Source organism: Amphibalanus amphitrite, unplaced genomic scaffold, assembly GCF_019059575.1.
Source record: "Amphibalanus amphitrite isolate SeventyFive unplaced genomic scaffold, NRLGWU_Aamphi_draft 000349F_arrow, whole genome shotgun sequence".
NCBI classification, from domain to species: Eukaryota; Metazoa; Arthropoda; class Thecostraca; order Balanomorpha; family Balanidae; genus Amphibalanus; species Amphibalanus amphitrite.
Window position 1 is genome coordinate 300508 of NW_024881844.1, and position 26986 is coordinate 327493.

At 49.4% G+C, this 26986-nt stretch overlaps 1 protein-coding gene across 1 annotated transcript; it reads left to right on the forward strand.

The window, feature by feature from the left end:
* The first annotated feature begins 313 nt into the window (after nucleotides 1–313).
* On the forward strand, nucleotides 314–15623 carry LOC122389212 (protein canopy homolog 2-like). Its single transcript, XM_043380999.1, has 4 exons — nucleotides 314–752; nucleotides 1403–1515; nucleotides 14011–14214; nucleotides 14503–15623. Exons 1-4 carry the CDS (start codon nucleotides 662–664, stop codon nucleotides 14635–14637), a joined length of 543 nt encoding a protein of 180 aa, XP_043236934.1. The 5' UTR covers nucleotides 314–661; the 3' UTR covers nucleotides 14638–15623.
* The last annotated feature ends 11363 nt before the right edge of the window (nucleotides 15624–26986 follow it).

A 26986-nucleotide genomic window follows, 5' to 3' on the forward strand; every position in this document is an offset into this window, starting at 1 on the left:
GCAATTGTCAGAGTGGCCTGGCAACGCGAAATCAGAATGCATAAGCTAGCTGCTGACGTCCATTTTAGAACACTATGTAGTGCACATAATTGAGCGTGCTGCGCCAGTCAAAAATCAATTCATTGCTCTAGAAACCGCGATGTTTTTCATTCCTCTTTTCATTTGAACAAAAAGCTTATGTCAAAGTTTTGATGTTAATTTACCTTAATTAAAAATAAAGAATGATATTGCAAATACGAAACTTTTTTGTGAAGCAAGCATCAGAGTCGTCTATTGTTTACTTTTGATAGGACGACAAATGTCACGCAGTAGTTACAAAAGCAGCTCATGACATTTCCTATAGCGTTATGCCACGTATTTATTTTGTTTTTGTCAATGATTGGTCAATAAAACCGTTTAGAATTTTGCGTTGGGTGGCATTCGGTCCTCGCTTTTCGTTGACAAATGTCTCAGGCCTAGGGCTTCAGGCCTAGGATCAAGCTTGGATCAAGCTCTTTTCAAAAGGCCCTCATTTGAAACCAGTCTCAGCCCGGAAAGGTTCTGTTGTGGGGTTGAGCATACCATAGATTCAAGACAAGTCAAGTCCCAGTCTTCTATTTCCAATTTACAGTGAAGGAACCACGTTGTCGCATCGCCTCTACTCTTCAGAATTTATATTAGGATGCTGGCTATTTCATTACTTCCTGTTCTTTTGATGGTTTTGAGCATACAAAAAGGTTATGCTGCTTTTGATGATGACCTCAACTGTATGGGTAAGTTGCTCTGAGAGAATGAAAATCAAAGTTATTAAATTAAAGTATGTTCCATATCATCTATCAAGCTTGTGGTCAAAGCTGTTTCGGCATTTATCTTCGTTCAATAATTTGAGACAAGCGTATAAGTCACACACTGCAGTGCTTTCAGCTGGACAGTTGGACTGCAAGCTTGGATCCTATGGAACAGACTAAAGCATGCATCTCAGCTAAGAATAAGATCTGTAAGAATGGTTTTCACTCAAATGCAAATGGCTGAATTAAGAGAGACAGGCTTCTACTGCCTTGTGAGTTTTGATATCATTGATGTCTATTTTTGTGATGTTTTTTTTTAAACTAGGAATTCCACACTGTTGTGGCTGGTTGACCAGGACTTTGCATGATACCTGCTGTCTTAAAAATATTTTTATTTTTCACTTTTGTGCTTGAGGTCAGAGTCAGAGTCAGTCAGAGGCGCAAGGCATTGGTGAGCAACTGGATACCTACTCTGGCCTTTGATGAGCATTTCAATTTAGATGGTGGGACTGTCAGTTAATGTTGATTTTTACTAGAAACTCAAGTTATTTCAATGATGATAGTAATCATGATAATTGATTTCTTCAGTCATTTGAGTGATTTAATGTTAAATCTGATATGAACCTCATTTCCAGTTTGTGAAGTGATAGTAAATGAACTGGAGAAAGGTATAGCTGCAGTGGATCCGAAGAAAGTAATTGATCTTGGTGGAAGACTGGAAGCAGATGGCTCTAGAAAAATCATCAAGGTGGGTCACTGTGACAACTCAAATATTAAAGGGTCAAAATAATTTCTGGTGAAATTATGTGGGAAAACTATCAGTGGTGGTAAGTCACTGGCATGTAGGACAGCTAGGAAATATTGAAGTTTATCTGGCATAGCAGGGAGTAATTTGAACATTTAAATTAATATAACCCTCGCCCGTATTGTTTTTTTTCCAGCCGCGAACGTAATGGGCGTTGGAACCCCCCTCCCTCGCTGTTTGGCCCCTGCTATAGAGCTTCGAGCTATAGAGCTTCGCGGAAAAAACGAGCGTGCTGCCCGTGACGAGAGGAAGCCGATGATACCCAATTTTAACACGCGCAGTGGAATGAGGGGGCGGGGGTGGATTTCGCCCATCCCTCCAGTTTTTCGACAATAACTCGCGCCGAAAACATAATATCAATTTGAAATTTTGGCTACTTGTCCACAATTGAATTGCGGATCTTCTCGTGCAAGAAATAAGAAAATCGGTTCACAACTTTTCCAGTAATAGCGGTGTAAAGTCAAACATCCTGCCGCCGCGGCGGCGCGACTGCCGGCGCGGCCGTTACGCGCCGCCTGAATTGTAGACTGTGCCGGGGCAGGGGCCGGGTTCCGTTTTTGCATCGCGCCGGCGCTCCTCAGTAGCGGCGGAACACCTTCAATTAAAGGGGGGCACTGCCGACTTTTGGTCCCATTCTTTCCATGCAACGCCCATAGGGCTAATGTTAAAATGCCAAAATCAAAGGGGGCACGGTGCCCCGGTGCCATCCCCGTTCCGCCGCCCATGGCGCTCCTTACCGCTGATTACATTTGATTCGCGTCAAATTTTGTGAGAAGACTAAGAAATGTACAGGCAATCTTATGGTCAAAAAAGTTTGAAACTCGGCTTGTGAAAACTTGAGTTATGAGCGTGTAAACACAAAATTTTGTGTCAAGTGAAATCACAATTATTGTGATTGCCGCGTTTCCCGCGTCGGCCGATCCCGCTTCAGCCGGCGACATCTTACTCTTAGCAGGCTTCTAACTGCCATATTTATTGTTAGATTTAACTAGAAATTCATCATACGTACTCACAAATGTATGTTCTTTCGTATAGTGAAAGAAAAAAGAAAATCGGCCGGTAACTTTTTGAGTTATCGGCGTGTAAACGCAAAAAAGTCGCTCATACGGCAGATTTGACCAAATTTGACCTCATTTGACCTTGAAGATATGACCTAGGGTCATGAAATTCACACACAACAGAGTTCCTCAGGGCCCCCACCTACCCACAAAATTTCGTCTTTCTAGCTCCAGTGGAAGCCGAGATATTAGGGGGGGGGCGACAAGTTGTGGCCCCCCTAATATCTCGGCTTCGACAACTTCGACAACTTCGACCCTTCCTCTGGGTGTAGTACTCGCAACCCTTCCACTGCGCGTGTTAAGGTCTTAGGTCATTGGTTGACCTTCCAGGTCAGGTCAATGATCCAAAAATCGGTAAAATCGGGACCTGTTAGAACGTCGTAAAGTGTGGCTGCTATGTTTTTGTTTTGTTTTTATGCTTATCACGAATACCATGTCAGTTTTGATCACAGATGATGTCTTCATGCATTTAGGCCAAGTCGGGTCAGGTCAGGTCAACCAGTAGGGGTCCTGCCGGGTATTCGTAGTACGTGACAACTGACAACCGCCTCTGACAGCTTCGTAGCATCTTACGAAGGCACCAAAACTACTTTAAAAGTGTTCAAATGGCTGTTAAATTCGAATTTAGCTAAAAAAAAAACTAGCCTAGAAACATAAAATTCGAAAAAGTGAACCAAGGTCATTAGAGGTCAGTGACCTGACCTGAACTTCACGTGACCTTGACATCCACCTTAATGCATGGGAGGGACCAACATCATATCACATGTTTGGGCGCTTGAAACCACGAAGACTACAAACGCGCGGCTAATGCGAGCCGACATACACCGAATCGCGATTCCGGCCAAACATGGTCTCGAGAAATAGGTCATAGGCCAAAGATAAGATCATCTGGGTCAGGGACCAGGGTCATGAAATTTTCAGGGTAGGTGTGAAATTGATTACCGCGACTCGCGAGGGTACTGAAAGATTCGTCACGATCGGCCGCTTTTTACGCGAGTTATTCGCGAAAAAAAATCGAGAGGGTCCGTTCGACCCCCCCCCCCCCCCCCACATACGGGCCTGGGTTAACATACATGACCTCGCGGCTCACCTGACCTCATCAAACAGTCCACAAGTGGTTACAATGTCACACAACATAGGATAAATTTGAAGTACACTACGGAGTGCAGAAGTTACCAACTGTACCTATTTTTGTTTGTTCCTTGTTGCTGTGCCTTCGAAGGATGCAAAAGTGGACTAAACCGGTGAGGGTTAAGTGTGAAGGGTGGTGGTCCGATCGTGACTCGAGGCGGGGAAGGGGTGTGCTTCCCCTCGTACCTGATAAAGGCTATTTTGTAACATTTTTTATGTTTATACTTACTGCAATGCTCATTGCTCACTATGTAGGGGTTTTACGCATCGGAACCTGCAACCTTTTATTGGTTCCCCCCATGTACAGACATTACGTTAATCAAAGTTACTCTACAATGCCCGCCTGCCACCCGGGTGTATTAAACTAAGCGGCCCGTATGATTGTTCGTTCACGTTCACCGTGTATCAGCCCGGCATCTGCCTTTACCCCATTGAAAGATTTGGCTCACATTCCCATTACATTGTATTTTGGTCTCGCGGGACGAAGTGTCATTCTCTCGGATCATTTTCCTCACGCACACTATACACATCACAATTACAATCGCTCACTCATATACGCCACGCGCCGCGCCGATTAATTATAATTTAGATGGGACGGCCCTGGATATAAACGGGAGTGCCCACCGCTATTTGCGGCGGGTCGGAAAGCCAAATAAAATCCAGGACATATGTCGGGGACTTCCGCAGCGCCTGGGCGCTGCGGCGTTAATTTAGGGGGGGATGGAAAAGATCGCTTACCGAAAGATGTTGCCCCGACGACACCGCACTGGCAAATGCCATGAGAGGCGGGTCCGCGAGTCCCAGGTGCCGGCCAGCCGCTGCCTTTCACCCGGCGGGCACGCCTTTCCCGCCGGAGGCTATCATACGGCGGACTGGCCTCACACGCACTCTGGTACTCCGGCCCGCCGCTCCTCACCGACGTACGCGTCGCGCTAAATTTTGCCCTTACATAATAATACCCCCTCCCACGGACGGTGAAAAAGGGTCCCCTTACTCCCCCGGGTGAGAACCTTTCCACTATCTCATTCGCGCTTGACAATCATTATACCTACACAACACATGCGACATACATTCTACAGACATCTTACATACATTCTACAATCTACAGACATCCTACATACATTCTACAGACACCCGCCCCACGCCTTACATGCACGGTCGCCCTGCCCACGCTCCCGCTCATCGCCCCATTGTTTATTCCGCCTGCCACCCTCCTGCCAAGCCCTTCTCCTGCTGCTCGTATTTTTCGCAGCGCCGATCCTGTGCCAGCTCTTCCTTCCCACGCTCGCTCGTATCGCATCGCTCTTCTGGCCCTCGACCTCCCGCCATGAACTGGTCCTTGGTTGGAGGTCGCCTGGACTGGTAGCACACGCGCGCGATGCTCAGCCGGTAGCGCACGCTACCGCCCATAGCCGGTGTTCGCGGACGGTGGACACCTTGGTGGGCGGCCGCCTCCCTGGGCGACCGCACTCTATCTCAGCGCCACCGCCGCAGTCCGGGGCTTCTTGGGCGGCAGTCGGTACCCCCTACTGGTGGTATGGAGCGTGTTCGCATGCTGCCAGGTGTTAGTTGATCGTTTCCAGCTTCATGGCCAGCTGTCGAGGGTGTCTCCTCCGGCTCGACCCGCCTCAGAGTTCGGCGGCTTCCGCTAGGCGTCCCGGGGTCGCGCCACCAGGTGGCGGCGGGCGGCGGCGGCGGCGGCTTACGGACGCAGGTGGCGCGTCGTGCCCGCCGCCGTTCACTCTGCCGCCAGCTGGTTAGCTGCTGGTAGATGGCGCTGACCACCGGGAGCTGCCCTGTAGCGTCTTTGCAGAGCGGGCCGCAGAATCAGCGGCCCAGCCAATGCAGAGCTAGCGGGCGCCGTCAGGTCAGCTAGCCCCGTTCACCGCCGCGCACCGTACCGCCGCGGCCAAATGGCGCCGCGGCTACCAGTGCATTGGGCGGCGGGAGGCTGCTAGCTGGCGCATCAAGAGGGACGGACCGAGCACCACCGTCACGCACTGCGCGGGCTGGATGGACTGCTAGCAGATGGCGCGGCGGGGCGGCGACCGAGCGCAGCCGCCCGTACTGCCGCAGCTCTTGAACGCCGCGGGGTCCGGGCAGCTGGGCAGACGGCTGGAATGGCGGGGCGGCGACCGAGCGCAGCCGCCCGTACTGCCGCAGCTCTTGAACGCCGCGGGGTCCGGGCAGCTGGGCAGACGGCTGGAATGGCGGGGCGGCGACCGAGCGCAGCCGCCCGTACTGCCGCGGCTCTGGAACGCCGCGGGGTCCGGGCAGCTGGGCAGACGGCTGGAACGGCGGGGCGGCGACCGAGCGCAGCCGCCCGTACTGCCGCGGCTCTTGAACGCCGCGGGGTCCGGGCAGCTGGGCAGACGGCTGGAAGGGCGGGGCGGCGACCGAGCGCAGCCGCCCGTACTGCCGCGGCTCTTGAACGCCGCGGGGTCCGGGCAGCTGGGCAGTCGGGTGGAATGGCGAGACGGCGACCGAGCACCGCCGCCCCCGACTTGTCACGGCACTTGCCGTCGCGGGGAGCGGCGGAGTGGCTGATGGCCCGCGCGGCGAGCTGGACAGCGGAGCACCACCGCCCGGTCGTACCGCCGAGGTCAGCTGTTCGCCGGTGGCTCCAGGCTGGCGGCTGGGCGCTGGCGAATTGGGCGACGTGGCTGTGGGCGGGCACTGGGCAGGGTCCTCCCCTCCCCTCATCATTCCGCCCTTACGATACACATACATACACAATACACATACATCGCGGCATACACACACATACATCGCGGCACTCAGCAGCACACATGGTTACGATAATCGACAAATTTAACTCCCAGGTGCTCATGAAACATGATTATTTAACCTTTTTATACTCGTAACATCACGATACTGTGGGAAACTTTCATAACTTAATCACCGTCCGATAAATTTTGAATGGAATGTGGGTTTTTTATTAGTGATAGCGAAACCTCGAACCAGTCCGCCACCTTGTAGGAACTGATCTACCCATAGTCGAAAGAACAGGCATAACCCAAATCGGGCCCAATGCCCGACTATCCACCACTTAGGTATGTTAATTGGTGGTCTCTCTCTCTCTCTCTCTCTCTCTCTCTCTCTCTCTCTCTCTCTCTCTCTCTCTCTCTCTCTCCCTCTCTCTCTCTCTCTCCATCTCACTCATTCACTCATTCTGCTCCTCCATTTCCCGGCTCCTCCACCTTGCCTCTCCACTCTCATGCATATGTCCGTCCATGCGTCAAAGACATTGACCGAGAATACCTGAGGGTACGGGGCAAATGCGTTGAATGCCTAGGTTGGGCGGTTGGAAAGTCCGCTCCTGACACGCCCTTGCTAGCTCAGGAATTCGAGGCCAATGTCTCCTTGTCCCTTCCCTTTTGTTGCATTTGTTTTCCCAACACATCTCTCTATTCTATTCCACTCAGGCAATCCGCTTCTATCGTTCCCTCGGCCATGTCCCCCCATTCATTCACTCACTCACAATCCATTGCTCCTTCACCTCAATCATGTCTCCTCATCCCCATATGCTCATTCACCCCAGTCATGGTCTCGTCAGTCCATTCGCTCCCCTCACGTCCTCCTTCCCACGCGTCCGCCGCTCGTCGGTTCTCCCTAGTCATTTAAGTGTCCTCCCCCAGTCATTACCCGGCCCCATGCCCGCACAAACACATTCCCTCCCCAGCCCGAGACCCATCCCTCCCCAGTGCCCGGACAAACACAATCAAACCCCTGCCTTGTCCTCCCCAGCCCCGTCCCTCCCCACGACCCACGGCGCGGCGGCCGCCCGCTCCTCGCGTGCCGACCGGCGCTCTCGGGCGCTTCATCGCACGACTCTCCCTCTCTCTCTTCCTCGCGCGACTCTGTCTCGCGCGACTCTCTGTCTCGCACGACTCTCTCGTGCGACTCTCTCTCTCGCTCTTTCTCGCGCGACTCTCTCGCACGACTCTCTCGTGCGACTCTCTCTCTCTCTCTTTCTCGCGCGACTCTGTCTCGCGCGACTCTCTGTCTCGCACGACTCTCTCGTGCGACTCTCTCTCTCTCTCTCTCTCTCTCTTTCTCGCGCGACTCTCTCGCACGACTCTCTCGTGCGACTCTCTCTCTCTCTTTCTCGCGCGACTCGGTCTCGCGCGACTCTCTGTCTCGCGCGACTCTCTCGCACGACTCTCTCGTGCAACTCTCTCTCTCTCTCGCGCGCGCGCGCGCGACTCTCTGTCTCGCGCGACTCTCTCGCACGACTCTCTCGTGCGACCCTCTCTTTCTCTTTCTCTTTCGCGGCGCGCGGCGCATACTAATAACTACATGTGCATATGAAGTTTGAACACATAACAAAAACACTACTTCAACACTCATTCATCCACACTCGGCTGATCAATCCAACATTCATTTCTCGGTGGTCAGGTACCATTGCGCCATCCTCCCCTCGGGGGAGGATAACCAAAGGCAGCACTCCCACGCTGCCTCAACGATCAGGGGCGAGGTGCCTCTCTCGCTCCCAGCACCTTAGAGGCCACCCCTCCGGCGGGTGATCAGCCGGACGGCGGAGGGGAGGGCTGTTTGCCACTGGGTTGAGTCAGGGACCCGCCCGGATCCCAGGCGGCCAGCGCTGAGCATTCATTCAATCCCGTGTCGGTGCGCGAAAAGATCGGAGTAATTTAAATTATCGGTGCCGAAGCTTCAAGGGGCGTCACCTGCCTTTGACAAGATGAATAACTTGAAGAAGCTTTCGATCGATTTGATTGATTGATTTGATTGATTTGACTGATTTGATTTGATCGCCGGAAGCTTTATCTCGCGGTTTAATTACTCATGTCATCTACTCCATGCGCTTATATGATATATATGCTCGTGTGGCAGAGCGCCCCTAAATAAACGTTCCTCGCAATCAGGGTCGAGCCGGCTGTTGCCCCGTCCAGTCTTCAAATCTCCCCTCTACCGACCGGCGCGGCCGGCCAAACGGCGGAGGGTCGACTTGTTTTGATGGTGGTGGGCCAGGAGGGTCAGTAACCCGGCCGAACTCCCACCCTGCCGGTGATGGCACCCTGCGCCCCTTGCTCAGCGGCTCAGGTACGCGGTCCAGTCGGCCCATTTGACGGTCCGACCGACCCAGGTATCCGGTCCAATCGGCCCAGGGGCCAGTCCAGTCGGATCAGGTACCGGTGGCGGTGGGGAGGGTCCGGCCGTGATTACGCACAGTGCGGCGCCGCGCGGCACGCACTTCACACGGCTAGTCACCGAGTGATGGGGAACGGCGCAGCGACGCCGCCCGAGGCGCGGCACGCCGGCCCATCCTGCCTACCGACTGAGGATGGCGGCACCTGTGGTGCGGGTGCGGGGGCTGTTGAGCCTTTCCATGACGGAAACACCACACCGAGGTGACTGCGCTCGGGCCTGGAGTCATTCCGAAGGAATTCATGCTGGGTAAATGAGAACACTAATGACCGTTCTCCTGAAACATCACCAGAACTGCTGATGCTAAATTTTGATTGGCAGACGATACGCTAATTGTACCGCACTGAGATCTTTTGCCTCAGCTCTGATGCTACCGTTAAAACAAAGTCCACTGATACAACCCGTTAAAACTATACATTACGACGTCCGAAACTTACAAAGATGGCATGCGCAGTACTGTTAAAGATATGCGAATCATTCTCGTATGGATGGATTTGTCTCGAAGTGAAACAGATAAATAAATAAACATATATACGGGACACGAATTTCCCAAAACTGCATGCCTATTTGGCGTGCCGCTCATTCTGCCTACCAATATGGTCGGGATATTGATTGAAAACCTAGAAGCGAACAATTTTGGATAATCAAGGTCCCTCTCTAATACGTTGATTTGTGCTGTATGAGGCGCTTTTTATCGCAATAATCTTTCCAGAAGGAATGATGGCGGCCATTGCGCCGTATATCGATTGATCAGAAGGTTTCGGTGCCGTACTGAGTGATTATGGGGTTAATTGTCTCGTTGGTCCGTTTCGGAACGATAACTTTATCTTCCAAAATTATAGATGTTGTGGAGTAAAGACGCAAGATGATGCACTAGTCAAAATCAAAGAGCGTTCAACTTCAGACATCAAAATGAACGCGTTGGTTTTGAATCACATCGGCAACACAAAGCCACCGTCGTCTGGGGTGTGCTCGGCAGCAGGCGGCCAGCGACGGGCGAGTCCAATGACTCCGGTGTTGTTATTGCGGATCGGCCCGGTTCGCCGCTGCTCCTTGGCGGCCCTCCGCTCTGCGGGGCGCGGGTCGTCCCGCCCCGAGGCGTTTAGGATCGGCCGTGTGAATGCGGCTCTCGCCTTCGGTCGGGTGGGTGGCCTACCCGTGGCGACCGGCTCGATCCCATGGCCGGCGGCGCGATCCTATCACGATGGGAATGCGTCCCTTCTCTGGGACGGTCGGGGAGGGCCCTGCCGCGGACCGCCACCCCCTTGCGCGGGCGGCGCGGTGACCGAACCATAATTGCTCGGGTCGGCGGCGCTGGCCCGGCGCTGACAGGTGCGCGTGGTGTGGGAGCACAGGGGTCGGATCCAACCCGTCTGCTTGAGCAGGTGGATATCGGCAATCTGGCGGATCCGATTTGCCCTCGGTCCAATGATGGTGAAGCCTAAGCCGGGCACCCACACACCGCTCAGGAATATGATATGATATGAAATACAACACGTGCTTCACAGTAAATTAACCCGTACTGCACAACAACATGCATTGTACAACACGCGAGAACTGACAATGTGGCACATGCTATATTATACATCATATGAAATCACCCGTTACTGGTGTGGCAGCGCACGGCAGCGCCAAGACCATAACCGTCCAGGAAAGTCACTGGATGGGCCCGTGCTGCTGAATTTGCTGGAGCGCAGTCCCGAACGGAGTCGGCTCAACAACTAGGGCTTTGCGTCACCTCGCGCCGCGTCAGCTTCGGTTGGAGGCTCGAATATGACGTGTGCGGTCGCGACGGATAGAATCCGCGCCACGTGGATTCAATTGTATTTGCCTCGAGTGTGCATTTTAAAGTACTCTTTCCAATATCCTCGTTAAAATCCAACTATTTACATAGAGGCCCTCTCTCGAGAAGCGCAAATGCCAATAAACACATGTTTTGCTCGTCTATACAGAACAAATTAAATTAATTCAACGAGATGATTTAGGTTCCATTTGGCGGCAAAGTGATGATTAGTGCCTGGCAACACTTAACAGAGGATTGAAAACCCTACAATATTAATTCCCTTGGATTATTTGTCAATTCAAAGCCGAAAATGGTCCAAGAGACACCGTCCTACTGGGTTGCTTTGAAATGGTTCAGAGGCACTGGGTTCTTCCGTTATTACTAAATGAATTTAATCATAAACTGTAATTTTAATAATGAAAATACCAACTTATGCATCGGAATTCAAATGCGGGCACATTAAAATGAGCACTCAGCGCTCCATTCAAGAATTTCTGCTTAATAAGTGTTGCCATTAAACCTGGAATCAAAGCTGTTTAGAACTTGTTTCTGGCCCGTGACTGAATTTATTTGAGTTATCGCTACTACGTTTTAAGCAAGGAAATGACAACGCGAAAATGCATGGGTTAAACGAGGGAATTATCTACTTTGAACATAATATTGAAGATTTGACGAGACATTTAACGTTTTGCATCAGAAGAAACTGCATTGAACCGTAAGATCTGTTCACTACCCTGAATATAAGACAGAAACATTGACGAAGCTCGACGGATTTTTCGTTTAAATGCGACTCATTCCGTAACGTACACCACTCGGCCCACTAACCTCCTGAAAAGGGGAATTTTGGGATGAGCCGTGCTCTTGGACCTGCAGACGTCTTGATTTTATAATTCATTGTTGCACTGCCTTTGCGTACCATATAAAGTTAGCTGATGAATGGGGATCACACGAATCCATTGAAACGGTTCCAGGGTCATCCGCTATGAGCAAAACCTTCGGACCACACTTATGACAGTTTCCCGGCAATTTGCAAGAGACAACTTGCATAGGAGATCTAAAGGGTTGCTGCCTGAATGCAAGGCACATTTCGGCGCGAGGTGGAGATAGTAATTGATTGGGCTTTGCTGCCGAGCTAAGCTTGCCCGCGTTAAGCTACGTACAGCCTCGGTACCGCCTTAATGACAGCTCGTCAGCGCCACAAGGTGCACTGAGTGCACGGCTTTATGGGAGGGATCGTCATCCCCGCTTAAAACTCTGCCTGAAAATACCCAATCGTAACGTCCCCGATCCATTGCACCGATTTTGCCTATAAAATCTGTAAAGCCATGGACATTCCAGTTAATATCTTAAGAGCAATTAATATGCACAGCAAAGATGCACTGCCCTTAAGACTATAGATATAATGCACTATGGTCTAAACGATTGTTCAAGCAATCGCAGGGAATGTCTAAAGCCTCTATGGTCTCATTATGAGGCGTGAATGGCACACGACACAAGCAATTTGCTACATATTTAAATCAGGTGTATGAATGAAAGCAAATTGATTGACAAATGATGAAAAAGCAAATTGATGACAAATGATATAAATAAAATTCAATTTTCCGCATCTTTTCGTGACCATACATGCCCTTGTTCGCACTAACTCGATCACACCAACCGTAACATACCTGTACATACACCAAACTATCCAATCACACGCCCACACATGTAACACTGAAATACCGGGGTATTTCGCGGCCCTCGGTACTCACCGGTGACGACCTCCTCGTTGCCATCACTACCAGCGGTGACGGCTCGTCACCGGACTCTATGATTCCGCCGAATGGGCGAACCTGCACGCTCGCGTGCGACCGACGGCGACGCGAGCACTCTTCTCGCGTACATGCGGACTCCATTCCGCCCGAGCGAACTCTTCCGCACCGCCGAACTCCGTCGATCTCATCCCCGATCTCCGACGGTCTCGCGTGAACCGACTGCCCTCATCTCTCATCTCTCATTATTGCGGTGGCAAATTGTCCCCCCAAGCCCCCCTTAATTGGACTGATTCACGCGTGTGAACGTGACGAAAAGTATGGAAACAAAGATTTACACAAGATATTAAGGCCAAAAGTAAGAACAGCACGACCGGTAACCACCTCCAAGGGAGCGGAAATAGCCGCCCACCTCGTTGCCCTTTGACCCCGCGCCTCTGCAATACCGGGTATTGTCCAGACCTCCCATCGACCTACACTACGACAAAGGAGGAGGGATGCGGCGGGTTCCCCCGGGGAGCCAGGCCCTCCGTTGTGCTGAACACCGGCAACGAAGGCCCGGAGGCGGCAATTACCACCCGGGCGCCGATGTACACCAATGTCGGGAGCGGAATTATTACCATCGAGTATCACAGATTGCGGCGGGAGGTGCACTTCGGGCGTCCGGACCTCCGATGGGAAAGATTTCCCGGCCGATGCACCATTTTTATGTAGGGGTTTTACGCATCGGAACCTGCAACCTTTTATTGGTTCCCCCCATGTACAGACATTACGTTAATCAAAGTTACTCTACAATGCCCGCCTGCCACCCGGGTGTATTAAACTAAGCGGCCCGTATGATTGTTCGTTCACGTTCACCGTGTATCAGCCCGGCATCTGCCTTTACCCCATTGAAAGATTTGGCTCACATTCCCATTACATTGTATTTTGGTCTCGCGGGACGAAGTGTCATTCTCTCGGATCATTTTCCTCACGCACACTATACACATCACAATTACAATCGCTCACTCATATACGCCACGCGCCGCGCCGATTAATTATAATTTAGATGGGACGGCCCTGGATATAAACGGGAGTGCCCACCGCTATTTGCGGCGGGTCGGAAAGCCAAATAAAATCCAGGACATATGTCGGGGACTTCCGCAGCGCCTGGGCGCTGCGGCGTTAATTTAGGGGGGGATGGAAAAGATCGCTTACCGAAAGATGTTGCCCCGACGACACCGCACTGGCAAATGCCATGAGAGGCGGGTCCGCGAGTCCCAGGTGCCGGCCAGCCGCTGCCTTTCACCCGGCGGGCACGCCTTTCCCGCCGGAGGCTATCATACGGCGGACTGGCCTCACACGCACTCTGGTACTCCGGCCCGCCGCTCCTCACCGACGTACGCGTCGCGCTAAATTTTGCCCTTACAACTAGGTACATAATTTTATCAGATATGGTTTGTGATCTCAGATCTCAGGTAAACTTAGCAGTTTTAGCAAGTTGCCTTATGGTATAAATAACGAGATGTGCGTGCTAATGCCATGGCCATTTCGCTGCTGTCAACAGAAGCAGTACCGGAGATCAGAGGTTCACCTCGGTGAGCTCCTGGAGGGCGTGTGTGAGAAGATGGACGACTATGCCCAGGGCCACTGGAAGGACACCGGCGCCAAGGACCTGCTGCCCATCATCGTCGACGGAGCAATGAACCCGAGGATGTCAGAGTTCGAACTGCTCCAGGACTCCAACCTCAACAGGGGAATCAAGGACTATGTGCGTTATTATGCTGTTTTCTTGCCCTCCCTATTTACATCACTTGTTTGACTTTGTTAATCCATTTTGTTGCTTGCTTTTTGTATTCTTAGTCACCTTTTCATAATTTATTCGTAATAGAGCTCCTAATCTTATCTCATCGAAGAACTCTTAATAGAGTTCTTCGTTCGCCACCCCTTCTTCATCCCATCATCGTGCGAAGACACGGCGAGCCACATTGCCCCCTTTGACCTAGCCGTCCACGACTCTGTGCTGGTGCCTCACGAGCCGTCCCTCCCCGTGCCGCAGTGTCAGACGATCGTGGAGGAGCAGGAGGACGAGCTCATGGCCTTCCTGGCCAAGGAGCACGAAAACGCCAGCCACCAATTCTGCTTCCACGAAACCAGCATCTGCTCCCATCACAGTCACAAGGAAGAGCTGTGATGAGGGCTGAAACTCGACCTCTGCGGTTTTGTAGTTGGGCTGCGGGGCTACAGGCTGTCGGCACTCCCGGTGTCTTTTGGCATGTACCGGGTTTGTGCTATTGGGGACTCATTGCCGTCCAGTTCTTTGGGTATTATGGTGTTGGGATGGGTGGCTGGGGTGCCCGGGAGGTCACGAATGTTCAGTGTGCTACGTCTTCCACATCGAATTGTTTTGTTATAATTTTACCGTACGGAATATTATTCAACGTGCAGGCGTGTCTTCGGATGTGACATATATCTTATGATATTTGGGGTGTCGGGACTTGCGCTGACGTTTTCTGAAACCTTTTGATGAACGATGCACATTGCACAGTGCACATGATCTCTTTTTGAAACTTGTTTTGTTTTAGGTAGTTTTTGTTTGATTTGCACTGTTTGGATTGGACCACTTTTTTATTTTATAAACTTGCTTCTGAGTCACTACGTTCTATGAAAATGCGTAACATGAATAAGAGGTAGGGGCATAGTCGGAAATTTGCCTCTTTTATGACTCATGCGTGATGTGTATTTTATTTGATTATTTGAATGTTGTTCTTGCTGCAATTTGGATCATTTGTGCATATTTTTATGCGTGATTTGTCTTCCACCATCCCCATGATTCTTCGACAATGGCAGAGTGCACTGCCTACCGTCTTCCACAGCTTATTCTATCGATAGAACCAGTGGTGGTACTGTCTCGCTGCTATTGATTTATGTATCTACACAAGTGTTCCACTGCTCCAAATACGTCCCACGTGACAAAGTTTCAGCGCTGTCGGGAAACATCTGTGCTCGAGACCCCCACGCTAGGGACCACAGTGACATGCACTTCATGTAAGGGGCTGTGGTGACGCACGTGCCTTTGTCGTTGATCGCTTGATGTCGGAACGTTTGTTGTGTTGGGGAGAGGTACCTATAACATGGCTCGCACAATACAGAGCGGCGAGTGCCGTCACATTGAGAGCACCACTTGGTTTGGAAATGCCCTGATCTGTGGAAATTCTTCCCAAGGACCAGGGCTGCGGAGTCGATGGATTTTCGGCGACTCCGACTCCGACTCCGACTCCGGTTTCCAAAAACCAGCTCCGACTCTGACTCCGACTCCGGGCAGAATAGTCGACTCCGACCGACTCCAACTCCCGACTCCGACTCCGCAGACCTAGCAGGCATAGGTGTAGCAACGTATCTCTTTGGTGAAGGATACCTTTCACCAAAGTTTTAGATTGGTGAAGGATCCTTCACCAATCTTGAGCAATGCAGGTGAGGGTCTTCACCAATGCTAGAACGACTGGGTTCGACGGTCGATCTAATGTTAAAAAAGAAAAGCAATGCCGAATGCCGAACAAAAAGGCTAAAACGGCAACAGGTACCCAATTACTCCATCCTTTCAGTTATGAAGTGTTATGCCCACCTTCACAATTCACACCATTTAACCCGCGACCGCCTGGGGGGGGGGGGTCGGATCCGACCCCCCCCCCCCCCTCCGTTTTTCTTGAATAACTCATGAACCACTTTCGCTATCTACTTGAAACTTGGCATACCTTCTCCCCCATCAATTTGACGTCTTCTGTGCATTTTCAAGAAAAAAAAAATCAAATTTTTTTGAAATATATCGATTTTAGTGATGTAACTACATGGTATTTTTAGTCAAAAAGTGGTAAATGTTTAAAAAATCGCTAAAAATCAGGGTTTGAAGCAAATTGCAAATTACGGACATGAAAAGACGCAGCTCAACGAGTTCTTTAAAATGGCTATCTCGGATTTTCCATAACATGCGTTTTTTACCCCTAAAAATTCAAAAAACTATATTTTTTGGAAAACAGCTAATAAAATCCAAAATTTTGGGAATTTCCAAAAAACGGAATATATGTTGTAGAGCTCTATTAGAACATTAGATGCCCCAAATTTCAACTTTCTATCTTGATTTTTGACCCCCAAATTGTAAAAAATAGCTCCAACATGCATAGGGCATGGTGACGTCATAAGAATTTTCGTGAATTAGAGGCACTTCTGAACATCGCATGTGAAAACAAATGGCATCACTAGATTCCTGGGACAAAGCTCGTCTAGAAAAGTGCATTTTTATGTCAAAAATAAACAGTTGAAAAATTGACTTTTTTCTTAGCCCTGGTTTAGTTATGTATGGTATAAACGAATTTTATGCTTTCAATGCACACTTATCACCAGCACAGTGACTTGGGGTCACATATAACCATTACCATCGGATTCGGCGTGAAAAATAAGCCATAAAACATGTGTCGCACGCCCATGTAGCAGAAATTGAAAACCGTGACCTTTCGTGACCTGACCTGACCTTGACCCGTACTTAGTATGACCCCTATACGCACATGGTACCTTCACTAGGCCTTTGAGGTCATTTTTTGGTGAGTTTCGAGCAGCAGCTATCGATTCCGCTGTCCGTAAGCCTAATCATGCAAAACCCCTGAATTTGACCTTTGACCTAACCTTGACCCGAAAGTTGACCTCAATCTTAAAATCTTAAGAGTGCTTTGGGAAGGTCTCGTAGAGACCTTTCGAACGCCGCCTCGCGGGGCTCGATACGACCATTGGTTCTCGAGATAACAGGGGGGTCGGATCCGACCCCCCCCCCCCCCCCAGGCTGTCGTGGGTACGGAAATAGCTCAGGCGGTGCCGGGCGTTTTCCACAGCCTGCCGCTTCGTTTCCACCCTTCCGCACTGTCCGCCGCCTCTGAGCGCGCGCCTTGGACTGCCCGACCTGTTTTGCGGCCTGTGTAGTGTGTACTGTGCGTGTCTTATCTCGCCTCGGCCGAAGCCCGGTCCCCTCCCCCTGGACCCGGGTCGTCAACCGCGCCACGACTCGGGTCTCCTCCCACCCCTCTGCCCCTCCCTCCCTCCTCGTGCTGGCCATCCTCCGCTCCCTCTATTCGAGCCCCAAATCAAGCTAATAGGTGGGCCCTATTACTGATTAGGGTGTCCCATACCGTACGCTCCCCAGATCTGTTGTCCAGTATTGGCTGTTAATGGCCGTCTGCACCCAAATCGCGTTATCGTTCATATCATGATCGATAACAAGACGCCAAACTCGCCAACCAGTATAACGCCTTTTGGGGCGACTAACGGAGCGAGCGAGAGGGTGAGCTTTGCACGTGCGAAATTTCGACGGGGTACCTCCAGCTGACTTGTGCACGGCACCCTACTAACCGGTCTCTAGCGATGTGCCAAATTTGAGCACAATCGGCCCAGTCGTTCTCGAGATCTGGAAGCGGCACCCTGCACGTGCGCACGTGCAAAATGGGTCCCGACTGACTTTTGCACGGCACCCTACTAACCGGTCCCTAACTGTGTACCAAATTTGAGCGCCATCGGTCCAGCCATTCTCGAGATCTGGAATCGACCCCTGCACGTGCGCACGTGCAGCAGCACCCCAACTCTGGCACATGGATATGCATTTCCTAGTGGGTGCCTACTCCTAGCTACATGCCAACTTTCAGCGCAATCGGCCAAGTAGTTACCGAGATATTGCAACAATTACAAAAGTGACACCTCTTCGTTTTGCACGTGGCACGTGCATAAGCATGGTGTGTCGTTTCGGGAACTAGCGACCCGCGGCCGGGCGCCGCGGAGACGTGCCCGCCATAGGGTTTTGGGGCTATTTTTTCACGTTTCGGTCTGAATTGTGAAAAGTACTGGTCGTAGCAAATATGTTCCCTGGTTTCTGAATTTTCAGCCCACGTGGAATGCGATAGGACAAAAGTCATTTTCGTACAGACAAAACTGTGCCCGCGTTTTTTGGTCAAAGTAAAAATGTTCAGCAGCTTTTAACACGTGGGCCGCCGCAAAACAGGGTACACCGGAGGACTTACGATTCAATATCTCCTAAGCCATCAGAGATAGCAAATATGTTCCCTGGATCTATGTAGATAATACTTTAGGGAACACTTCAGGCCAAAAATTGTTTCTCGACAACTTACACCCAGTCCGCGTTTTTGGCTTAAATGCAATGCAACACGGCAGCCGACCTTGAGGGCTCAGTTAGCGAGTTCATTTTTTAGCGAGCACTTCGAGCATTTCAGCGTTCGATGAAATGACATATTTTTTCAACGCAGTCGTTTCTTCATCTGCATCTAAACGCGACCTATATGATAATGTGACTGTATCGTCACACTAGAAGGTGTAATTCATGGTAATTTATAGGGCTAATTCTCGGCGCACAGCAGCAGACGGACACCGACTGACCCACCATCTAAAGGCAGTTTGGCGAAGCAGTATCGCGAATCACAGCCGCGAGATGTCCCTAGCGTAGAACACCGTCTGTTTGCCCAGTTTAAATACGTGATGTTTGCCCTCTGTCAACCCCTCAGTCATGGGGCTGGGGTCGCGGATGAATGGGCGACCGCCCGCCGCGCGGGGAGGGGGTTGCTCCCCTGACCCGGACCGCCACGGCATGGGGACGGTCCCGCACTTGCGTGCCTCACGCAGGGGCGGATCCAGAAAATCTCCAAGGGAGGGGCCATTAGAAACCAGGAGGCCCCCCCCCCCCATAATCCCACCTGTTGGAGGCCCCATCTTCCCACTTGTTGGCCCCCCCCAAAAAAACTGCGTCTATTGAGCTTATCTAGCTGTTCAGGCAACATCTCAACATCTGTGCAGGCTTGGAGGCCCTCTGTGCAGGTTAGGAGGCCCTGTAAAAGTGGTCATCTCTGTGAGTATAAGAGACCTCCAAGTTATGAAAAGCCTTACCAATCTTCTAACAAAGAAGTCTTCTCAGCTAGTCTTCTAAGAAATAACTAAGTGGGTAGGTTAAAAAAAACTCATCGGATTTCGGCCACTTTATTTTCAGGAGGCCCCCTTTTCAGCTTTTTAACTTTTTAACTTTTTATTTTATTTTTGAAAAAAATCGGCCAAGGGGGGGGGGGCCATGGCCCCCATGGCCCCCCCCCCTTGTATCCGCGCCTGGCCTCACGTCGCCGCCTCACACCGGTCTGAATTACGCTGGTTTTGAGGAACCGCCCATTGTGGTGGTGGGTGATCCAACGCAGACCATGCCAGAACCCCACTGAGGGGGTGTCACCCGTGTCAGCTGGCTCAGACCCACGATATCCCCATACCGAAAGCGACGTTCCAAAGAGCAATATGTCTTTAGTGGGTATTATTGATGTTTAATTCGAGAATGTATGCATGCATGTAAGCACATACCTACATGATGTGTTAAAGTACCTACTCCAACTGTACAACTTTGGCCTCTCAGCTCGAGGAATAAACTTTTTTACTTTAAAGACAGATTTTTAGTGACTTAACACTCGCACTTACATAGGTAGGTATAGCGGGGTCGAACGGACCCCCTCCCGGTTTTACGCGAATAATTCGCGCAAAAAGCGGCCAACCGCGACGAAACTTTCAGTAACCTCGATTTAATCAATTTTACACATGCTCTTAAAATTTAATGACCCTGACCCCAATGACCTTTGACCTGTGGTCTGATTCTCGAGACCATGTTCGACCGGAATTGCGAATTGGCGTATGTCGGCTGAGGCTCACTTTATCCGCGCAATTTCCAATCTTTTTTTTGGTGTGGGTTTCAAGGTCCCGTGAAGGTCAGGTCAAAGTCTTTGACCTTTGATGACCTTGCTTCATTATTTCGAGTTTTACATGTTTCTAGGGTAGTTTCTGGGGCTGATTTCGAATTCCCATTTGGAGATTTATGAAATAGTTTTGGTGCCCTCGTATGCTACGAAGCTGTCAATAGTGGTCAACACCTGCTATGGATGGCCGGCAGGTCACCTAATGGTTGACCTGACCTGACCTGACCCGACCTGGCCTAAATACATTAACCCGGCAGTTGCTGGGGTATTTCGCCACCCACCGTTTGCTGGGGGGGGGGGGGCGTTAAACGCCCACAGCCGATAACTCGAGAACCAATAGGCGCAGCGAAACGCACGAGGCGGCAAACGAAAGAACGCGACAAGACGCTTCAGATGAGTACTTTAAAGTTGAATTTTGAGGTCACAGGTCGGGTCAAGGTCAGGTCAAACACCTAAAATCGGGCTTTCAGTAGCATGGACTTCAGTACTTCGCATTGCAATGGGCGCCTCTCGTCAGTAACTCTGTCAAAACGGTGCACAATCCATCATATAAGGCCTACAAGAGTGTCGGCTTCATGTAGGGGTCAGTCAAGCATAGGTCAGGGTCAAGGTCAGGTCAACCGGGTAGGCACATACCTATCCCCGAAAATCAAAACTGATATTCGCAGCCCGTGACACATGTTTTATGGGTAATTTTGGGCGTAGAACACGAATGTGACATTCATTTTATCATATCTGTACGTGTTTGGCTCAAAAAGCTCAATTTAGGAAATGAATGTATCATGGTCTTGAAGTAGTCACGAGAAATTGCCAAGATTTAGTTCAAGATTTTGGAAAATGCGGAACGATAATCACTAATCGAAGATAGCCATTTGATTCTTCATGGTGTTGGCAGTCTAATGGCGTTCATGGCATGTCTGTATGTCTATTTTGTGATTTTATATGATTTTTTGAACATATGCCTTTTTCGGTCGAAAACTCAGTAATCATGACGTCACTAAAACCTCGATATCTCAAAAATTTTCCGACCGATTTTTTTTTAACTTTGTCACAATAAACTTCAATCAATTCCCTACAGGTACCCAAAATTTGGCGCGCCTGCGGCGCCTCGTTTTATGCTATAGCCCCGCGAAAAAAGTGGGGGCGTTAACGCCCCCCCCCCCCCCCCAGCAACTCGCGGGTTAAACCTCGCCAGGCGAGGGCCTTTTCCATAACACAGACGCCGAGGGGGGTTGGTACGACCCCCCTCTCGCGATTGGCTCCTATAGCACTTAGAAACGCCAAATTTACAGGGTAGGTGGGTCCATAGAAGATCTCGCCCCTGTGAAAGTTTGGTGACTCTAAGTCAATATTTAGGGGGTTTTTGGGGGTATGAGTGCAAAAATTTTGCTAAAACATGTTAAAAGTTTTTCGCTTATAACTTTTTACCTAGAAAATATAGAGCAAAAATAAAAGCACCAGTAAACTCAGGACGTCCGTGCGCATCAAATGATATACTTCGTTACCAATTTCAGTGAACTCTGGAGTTCAGTTGCCGCTAAGCTAGTCCAATTTCCCCTGACCTTGTACCGGTTTTTGTGACCTGGTGACCTGACCTGAAAAGACTGGGACTTCAAATTTTCAGGAAAGGTGCGAAAATGTTGCCCCAGAGGGTATGTCAAATTTGGCGGCGCTACGCGCCGCTGTTTTTACGTTATTTGCAAAAAACCTTAGGGGGGTTGCATCAACACCCCGCCTCGTCGGGCGAGGGTTAACCCGCGCCCTGGTGGGGTCTGTTTATAACGCGACCTGGTAGGGGGGGCTATTTTTTGCCCCCCTCGTATCTCCGAAACTACTGAACGGATCCGCAAAATTCAAACGGCGTTCGAAAGGCCTGTCAAATTTGTCAAGGGAAACCAAATTTCATTGACCTCGGGGTCACCGATGACGTCACAGGTCAGGTCAAAGATGAAATGTTTCACCGTTCACGGGTCTTCTAGGGAATGCGCTATAACACCGAGGAAAACGCATTTTGTCGAGAATCAGCGGTAGGGCGTCAGTTGCCTAGTAGATATGTTGCTTTTAGAGGTCACTGGCAATACCAGGTCAGGTCACAGGTCAGGTCACCAAGGGTCACAGGTCAGGTCACATGAGCCCAACTTTACTAAGGTTGTGTGATACATGTTTTATGGCCAATTTTTCATTTCCAACTCAATGGTGTTGGTTATAAGACTATCAGGTACGGCTTAGGTCACTTTCTGGTGAAGTTCAAGTCAAGGTCAGGTCAAGGTCAGGCCAAAAAAGGTCAAATTTTAAAGTTGATAGTTTTGCATAAAATGGGTATTGATTCGATGCAGCTCGTCACGGGGAATCACGAAGTCACGAAAATCGGGAAAATCGGGACCTGTTAGAAAGTCGTAATGTGTGGCTGCTGTGGGGTTTTCCGGGGTGCTGATCACGAATATCGTGTTAGTTTTGATCCGAGATGATGTTTCTAAGTATTTAAACCACGGGGACGGGTAGGGGAAGCCGGGGGAAGCCCGGGCGCGGGGGAAGCCCGGCCACCCCGTTTCCGGCTAAATTATTCACAATAAAATGCTCAACTGTTTGTCCTTTCAGCGTGGCAGCTAAGGTAACGACAGCAAAAAAGTTAAGGCTGACAAAAATTGCATATTGTTTAAGTTATAGCGCAAAAATGATATTTTAATCGTTTTTAGCTAAAAAGTGAGATATCTTGCACTGTTAATGTTATACCATACAGTACTAATATTTATACGAATGTTATGTAAGGACAGTTTAAGTGTTTGTAGTGAGGGGTGACGAGGCAGGCTGGCTTAAGTATGACATTTTTTCGAATATCGCTGTTCTAAAATAAAAATTAGCACATTGGGGTAACCCCGGGCGAGTGGCCAAGCTTACCCCCAACCGAGAGCAATGCCACTAAACCACTGTTTTCCATGAGATAATAGGTACTGAGCAGGTTTGGTTTACACCTAGATCAAAGATAAATTTCGAAAATAAACATGTTATCATAGACAAAGCCAGTCATGTCACTTAAGGTCAACTAGGGTCAAACTACGTTTTTGCAGATAACGCGACAGACAATGAAGCTAGAGCTTCGAAAATGGAGTCGTTGTGTTCTTCTTCATCAGCCGAGTCGAATGACATGCAATATGATGCATTAAGGTAAAAAGAAAAATAAATTTTAAGGAATTTTAAAATACACATTTTTTGTCAATTTCGCATCACGATTTTCATCGACCTGTATTGTATATGTAGTAGGGTGAATAGGTCAAAAACGCCCCCCTTAAGCGCGAAACCTTCTGACACTCAACCCAACACAGATTACTTAAACCTTTGGGCACCATCATGTAGCTCATTCTTTTTACTACGTTTTGAGACCAAGAAAAGACACCTGCGTGTGGTATTTAACCCCCCAAAAAGGTTTTCGCATACCCTTGCAAAAGGGCGTTTTGCCCCATACCCTGGGTAATACGCCCACACCCATGTGCAAAGCGCCCCCACCCCATCTATCAACAGAAAATGATGAACATGGCAGAACTTGACGTCATTCTGACGTCATTTGTGGTCAACCTATCATAGCCTTTGGAATAAAATTTTGTTGCAATGTGTAAAATGGATGCCCGGAGGAGTCCTGAAAGTTTGGTGACGATATCTGCAGTCGTTTAGGATATATCAGCAAAAAAGGACAGGGAGAGGCCTTTTCGGCCCCGACCTACAGGGCGCTACCCTGCACTCTCACCACCGTGCAAAACGCCCCCCTTTCAGAAAACTGGGGGCGTCTTGCCCCATGCATCGAGTAGGCGTCTTGCCCCATCCACTCCATTTCCGGTCAACAAAATATTGACAAAAAACGCGCCACTAACGCTGCAGCATAATATATTCAACAGAATGACAATAAAACGCAGTTTTGAGTGATGTGCACAATTAGCAAGTTTTGTGATATAAAGAGGGCATCAAAATCTTAGGAATCTTCTGTAAAAACAACAAAAACAACACCCAAAACCAACATCAGCACCTACCCACGCTGCTCCTCAAGACTCAGAACCGGAAATAGAGACCTACGTAAACAAGCAGCTGACTGTTCTGAAAGACAGGATAAAACACCTATCCGTCGATAAGAAATGCGATTTTTTTTAGGGGAGGCGTTTTACCCAGGGGTGCGTTTTCCCCACAGTTACCCTAGACGCTAGCTAAAATACCAGTAGTGACATAAACTCTAAGATGTCCAGAGCTAATCAGTACCTTAATATTTCACTTTCCGTTTATATTTGGAAAACACATAATGGTTTCATCAACTTGTTGTAAAGCGCTGGGGAGGTGGCCGGCGTTACCCCTATGCCGGGCTTACCCCAGAAAAATCAACACTTTTTTAAAACTCGATTTTCTCAACCTTATACTTATTCCACAAAACCGAATTTTTGGGAAAACACGGCCAATGAACTTAGGTAGCTAGCAGGATATCAACATTTTATACAGCATGTATGGTATGTAATAAAAATGAAAAAGAGCTTACTATGCCGGGCTTCCCCCGGCTTCCCCTATTCGTAATGCGTGTCAACCGCCTCTGACAGCTTTGTACTCGTAACATGTCCAACACTACTTCGTAAATGTTCAAATGGTTGCTAAATTCGAATTCAGCTCCAAAAACTAGCCTAGAAACATGTAAAACTCGAAAAAGTGGACCGAGGTCACCAAAGGTCAATGGCCTGACCTGACCTTCAGGTGACCTTGACATCCATCCAAATGCATGGGAGCAACATCAAATCACATGTTTGAACGTTCGGAACCACAAAAGCTTGCAAACGCGCGGCTAATGCGAGCCGGCATACGCCGAATCGCGATTCCGTCCAAACATGGTCTCGGAAAGTAGGTCACAGGTCAAATGTCATTTGGGTCAAGGTCATGAAATTTTCAGGGTAGGTGTAAAATTGATCAATGCGAGGGACTGAAAGTTTCGTCGCGATCGACCGCTTTTTACGCGAGTTATTCGCGAAAAACCTTAGTGGATAGTTGCATACCCCCCCCCCCCCTGTGCCGGCGTCCGGCGAGGGTTAACCCTCGCCCCGTTGGGGGGGGGGCCATTTTGGCCCCCTGTGGTTTTGCCTGAATAGGAAGAAAACGGCGGCGCGCAGCGCCGCCAAATTTTCAGCACCTTCCCGGGCATCAATTTGACACCTTCACACCAAATTTCAAGTCTTAGGTTACCTTAGGTCAGGAGTTATTGAGGTCAAACTGAGGTCATGTTCGAGCAAAAATGAGCAAAAAACATGCAATCTTGAAACGCTCACCAAATCTACAGTTATCAAGCAATTTTAAAGTTCTTTATATGGTCTAGTAGACAAAAAAGCGGCGCTACAAAACTGCTATCTCGGATTTTCAAAAGTTTTGGTTTTTGACCAAAAAATATTCAAAAAATTGATTTTTTTAGAAAAACTAGGATAAAATCCAAAAAATTTCCGAATTTCGAAAAAAAAACCGGAATATATGTGATAGTCCCAGCGCTCTTCTATATACATACCAAATTTAAGATCGATATCTCGTTTTTTGGCCAAGTTATAGCGAAAAAAACTGTTCAAAAATGATGGCATCAAATTTTTGAACTCAATTTTTTTGCGATTCTAGATCACGTACGGCAAAACAAAGACCACCATTGAACTCCCCGTGACGAGCTGCATCGATTCAATACCCATTTTATGCAAAAATATTAACTTTGAAATTTGACCTAATTTTACCTGACCTTGACCTGACCTTGACCTGACCTTGACCTGACCTTGGCCAAAACGTGACCTAAGCTGGCCCCAAAGGCTGCCTGACCCACATAATCGCATTTGTGATGTAAAATGGACCATAAAACATGTATCACACGACACTTTCATATTGTGACCCCCCCGTGACCTGACCTCTGTGACCTGACCTGGTATCAGTGACCTCAAATAGCAAAATATGTGTTTGAAGAACATTTCCCCATCGATGATTTTCAATGAAACGCATTTTACTCGATTTTACAACGCATTTCTTGAAATGCCTGTAAATGGTGAAAATTGGACATTTGACCTGACCTGTGACGTCATCGGTTTGACCTAGGTCAATAAAATTGGGTCACAAGGTAGTTCCCCGTTGGGGCTATCCAACGCCGTTTACCGCTTGTCGCTATGTTGCGTGGTTCTCGAGATCTTAGAGGGGGCCAAAATGGCCCCCCCCCCCAACCGGGCGCGTTGCTCGGCAGAGCCCAACGGGGCGCGGGTTAACCCTCGCCGGACGACGGGGGAGTGCCGCCCCCCATAGGGTTTTTTTCACGATAGCTCCAAACACGCTGGCGATAGATAGCTGAAACATGGCATACCTGACCTTTGATTCCAGCCGGACCTTTAGACACCAACCGCATTTTTGGGTCAGGTCAGGTCACTGACCTATGACGTCATAAGTGAACCTCTGCACGGTCTTCAGATGTCGCAACTTCGCAACGCCCTCGCTGCCAGAGGAGATGTCACAGGGAAATGAAACTTGCAGGCTAGTATCCATTATCCATTATCCATTATCCATTATGTGTCTCACAACTTGTATATCTCGGATTTTTCCTAAAGGTCATATGAGGTCAGGTCATTCTCGTGACCTCACCATTATAAGTCAATGGGGGAAAATGAAAACTGCTATTCTGGCGCCGGGAGCGATCTCCAAGTATCTCAAGCACACAGAATCGTGATTTGATGCACTCCTTGCAAGGTTATATGCGTCCCTTTTGCCATGTTGACCTTGTCATAC

Bases quoted from the DNA above. Each gene is read 5' to 3' on its own strand.
- LOC122389212 (XM_043380999.1), top strand. From the start codon at position 662: ATGCTGGCTATTTCATTACTTCCTGTTCTTTTGATGGTTTTGAGCATA. The intron at 1,516-14,010 runs GTGGGTCACTGT...TGCTGTCAACAG, and splicing joins GCTCTAGAAAAATCATCAAG to AAGCAGTACCGGAGATCAGA. The intron at 14,215-14,502 runs GTGCGTTATTAT...CCCGTGCCGCAG, and splicing joins ACAGGGGAATCAAGGACTAT to TGTCAGACGATCGTGGAGGA.